Genomic DNA, 4,196 nt, shown 5'->3' on the forward strand with positions numbered 1-4,196 from the left:
TGCGTGGACGTCGCTCCCCCGCTAACCCAGCTAACTCTGCGCTTGTGCATTGACGTCGCTCACCAGCTAACCCAGCTAACTCTGCACTCGTGTGCAGACATTGCTCGCCAGCTAACCCAGTGCTCATACAGGGACATCTCTCACAAGCTAACTGAGCTAACTCTGCATCCATGTGGGGATGTCTATCACCAGCTAACCTAGCTAACTCTGTGCCTGTGTGGGGATGTCGCTCACCAGCTAACTGAGCAAACTCTGTGCCTGCGCTAAGAATGCTAACAGTGTAAATTGATAGGCCCAAGGGCACTCTGTGTAGTTAGCAGCAGCATAGTAGCAGGTTAGAGGTGGTAGTATCTTGTCAAGTGGTTTATGGTAGTAGTTCTGTGGCATAGGTAGTGGCTGGTGGTGGTAGGTTAAGGTGGTAGCAGTGGTAGTAGTAGTTGGTAGTAGTAGTAGTAGTTTCTTAGCCTAGACATATTGCAGTCACATTGCAGTTACATTTCTAAAATGTCTAGCATATAATTGAAATTTGTCCAGAGTATTTCTGTACTACATATGATAGACAAACACTGGACATATTTGAAATATGTCCACTGTGTGTTCATCACATATCACACAGAGACATGCTAGTGATATGCAGTGTATAATCAAATTTTTTCCACACTATGATCAACAAGTTACTTGGAGATTCTCTCTGATCAAACACTATTTATTTTCGAAATATGAACACTGTTTATCTGCCAAATTTCTCGCCAGCACAAGGTGGACATATGCTGGACACATTACGCTCATATCCAGCATATTACCATTCAGACTATGCTATACCTAGTTGAATTTTTTCGACTTGATATGTTGCTGTACATAACATGGTTATAGAGTTAGACACACGCCAGAAATATTACAAATATGTTCACCATATATCAGCTCGTCCTATGAAGGGTATATATGGCCAATAACTAACGTGTTTCCATGGTATATCCACTAGATACACGTCGAAATGCCCCCGGTGTCAGGACCGACTCGCCCTGCGGTAGCGTCGCCGTCGCCATTTCGGGAATCGGGATGCGCAGACTCTTGCTATCATCGTACCAAGTGTACCAAGCCTTGCGATGGTTTGTTCTGCGGAGCTACTTACTTCCTTGCTCTGTTCGCAGCGCCCTCCACTCGGGGGCGTACAATGCACATCAACATCAACGCAAGGGTCCGGCGTCCCGTCTTCTGGTCTTCCGTGGGCTGCCTGCGCGTCCTGTGCGGCGTACAGTGTCAGCATGGCATACACGCCAAGCAGTCGCCCGGGCACAGCTCCGGAGCAGCAGCAGCTGCGATGCTTGCTATATGCACGACGTTCTCACAGCAACGCACCCTCATCAGTCAACGTCCAACGCGCAACCCGGAACCTTGCTTGATGCACGCATGGATGAAACAGCATCATGACATGGCATCCGCGACTGCTCGTAAGTGCTACCCCGCTCCACCAGTCTCGTAAGATCCAACCAGAGAAGCTTTGTTACTCTCCGTCTGACATTGGACCCCCTGGTGTCTGCGGTACTCACGGACAGTTGCCGGCAGACCTGCCCGTGCTCCGAGTGGAGGTACGGTCCCACAGTACCTCTAGCATGAATGTATGAACGCTTAACGCCGCCTTCATAGGACGGCCGTGCGGTCATCGCGTCGTATCACGGTCAGGTGCTGTTGATGGTGAAGTCGTCGTACCGTGAGCCGTAGCGTGTACTGAGCTTGCATGCGGACACGTCGGACGCGTAATAACTGCAACCCGGGCTGCAAACGGCTTATTGTGGTCAGTCATTGTCTTTCCTCCGCCTCCGAGTCTGAACGGTCTGCCTCGTACGTCGCCCACCTTGATATATTGTCTTTCTGCCTCGTTTTGTGGTCATTCGTCATGCCGACGACGGGGCGTTCAAGTGCACGACTGTGGCAGGCGCAGCAGGCGCTCCGGACTCCGGTGCGCGTTCCGAATTTTCCGACGTTGCGGCTGTTCTCATCCTTCATCTCGTCCAGGCAACTCGAGTCTTCTCTGACGGTCGATCTGTTCATAGACTCGACGTCGGTTTCGTAACACCAACAGTCTCGTGCTCATGCTAGCCAAGACGCCGACTCCGACACGGTCGCGTGCTGACCGGGCTCTTGCTCTGCGTTCGAATCACTGCCTAGCTATATGCGTGAACTTCGACGTTGCATGGCTAGACCCTTGGACGACTATGAATCTATACTTGTCATGACGGAACATGTCAAGCATGCAAGCTTCTATGTCCGCGAGCTCGTCCGCGCTCCCACGCCCAGCGGGCCAACGTGCAATTCATGGTCCGGCTCAGCGGCCGCAGCCCCGCCAGGTCGAGGGTCCGAAGCTCAGCACCCCGCCGCGATCGAAGTAGAGCTTGATGTCGATGCGCTGTTCAGTTAGCGCAAGGTTCGCAGTCATAATGACACAGCGGTGAGTACGCTCTGGACCCCGCCGCGCACAACCAGTACTGATGTGCATGTCGTTTCCGTGCAGAAGGCCTGCAGTACAGAGAAGTCGGCACTCGGTTCATGTCGAGTCTCGCGCTCCACTTTTCTATGACATGCTCTCCCGAGGTGGCAAACGCGAACATCAGCTACGCGACCGGTGTCCGAACGTGTCCTGGGATTGCCGAGCGTGCGTATTCTCGTCCGGGGTCATCTGCCTTCGTTCACGAGCGTTCCTCGCGGTACTCACACCATCTCAATAGACTCGTCCATGTTCCTCACACCCGCATCACGAATAGCTCGTCAGCCGCTGCACAGATTCACCATCCGCGTATCTGTGAAGTGACAGCCACATCTCCAAACAATTTCGACCCTGCCCCGCTTCGAGGACAGACCAGAACCCCGGTGCGGACCGAGCTGCCAGTGCATCCTCTCTTCTGCCGCAACCTGCCTCCCGGGACTGACCTTCTTCTTCAGTCGTACGCTTCAATTTCAAGCTGCTGCTGTTGGACATGTGCGCTTTCCGTTGGTCCTTTGAACTATCGATGTTCAGATGCACCGCGAGGTTATCCGGGCCCCGCCGCCTCTCTAAGCGAAGCGTAGATGGACTCGCAGGAGCACGAAGCCTCTATTCGGACACCTGCGAGAGGTAGGCTTGGCGCACTGATCCTTGCGCGAGATGCTTGTTGTACGTATGCATATCGCACTTACAGGGGCTGGTGACGTCTTCCCTCCCGACTCAAGAACATTCGTTGAACTGCTCATGCGGATACAAAGTACGTCGCCGCTCAATGCGCATTGCTGTATGTCTGACCTCTCATTCGCCTGCAGGTAGCCCTGCTGATCCCAACAACACGAGGCTTAGTCACTTCTTGGGCGGAGGTCTGTCAAGCACTCGGCCAGGAGTTCGAGCCATACCTGCCTGTGGTCATGCCCCCGCTCCTCCGCGTCGCGAACTCGAAAGCCGACATCTCGATATACGGTACGTCATCCCTGGTTGTGTCCCATACGCGTCCCTGCTCATACCAAGGCGCAGATGACGAGAGGAGCACGAAGATCTCGACAGCTGGGAGAGCATCAGCCTCGACGGCCGGCAAGTGGGCATGAAGACGTCCGCGCTCGAAGACAAGTGCCAGGCGTTCGAGACGCTACTCGTCCACGCGTCGACGCTCAATGCGCGTTTCGGGCCATACGTCGCTCAGGTGCTGGGCTCGCGCTGCCCGGACTGCGGTTCTACATCCACGACGGCGTACAAGAGACATGCGCTATGTACGTCCCCGTTCTCCTCGTCGTTATGCGCTCGAGCTGACATCACTTTTGTGCCGCCGTGCAGGCGGCTCTTTTTGTGCAGGAAGCACAGCGGCACGCTCACCCAGCAGATGGTCACCGCGACGTTCTCGCAGATCATCAACTGCATCTGGAACGAGTCCGACGCGTCCTTCCTCGCATCGCTCTTCAAGTGCTTCTTCAACAGTATGCTCGTCATCCGGGGCCCTCAGGCACTCGCTCCCGAGCCGCCCGCCCGGGCTGCTCGATGCGACCAAGCGCCAGCTGCAGTCCCTCGCAGACGAGTGCAAGGCTCGCGCGACGTGCCCCGCGGAAGACAAGGAGCTTATGCTCGTGGAAGAGATGGAGGACTTAGGGTTAGGGTTAGGGTTAGGGTTAGGGTTAGGGTTAGGGTTAGGGTTAGGGTTAGGGTTAGGGTTAGGGTTAGGGTTAGGGTTAGGGTTAGG

General features: G+C 54.6%; 1 protein-coding gene across 1 annotated transcript; it reads left to right on the forward strand.

Moving 5' to 3' along the window:
- Window positions 1-3,066: 3,066 nt before the first annotated feature.
- On the forward strand, window positions 3,067-4,105 carry L226DRAFT_574419 (uncharacterized protein; the record flags this gene model as incomplete). The annotated part of the gene is made up of 5 exons (XM_067685042.1): window positions 3,067-3,112; window positions 3,177-3,239; window positions 3,299-3,445; window positions 3,508-4,034; window positions 4,091-4,105. 5 exons carry the CDS (start codon window positions 3,067-3,069, stop codon window positions 4,103-4,105), a joined length of 798 nt encoding a protein of 265 aa, XP_067531554.1.
- Between the last annotated feature and the right edge of the window lie 91 nt (window positions 4,106-4,196).

This window comes from Lentinus tigrinus (genome assembly GCF_003813185.1).
Source record: "Lentinus tigrinus ALCF2SS1-7 unplaced genomic scaffold L226scaffold_33, whole genome shotgun sequence".
Taxonomy (NCBI): Eukaryota; Fungi; Basidiomycota; class Agaricomycetes; order Polyporales; family Polyporaceae; genus Lentinus; species Lentinus tigrinus.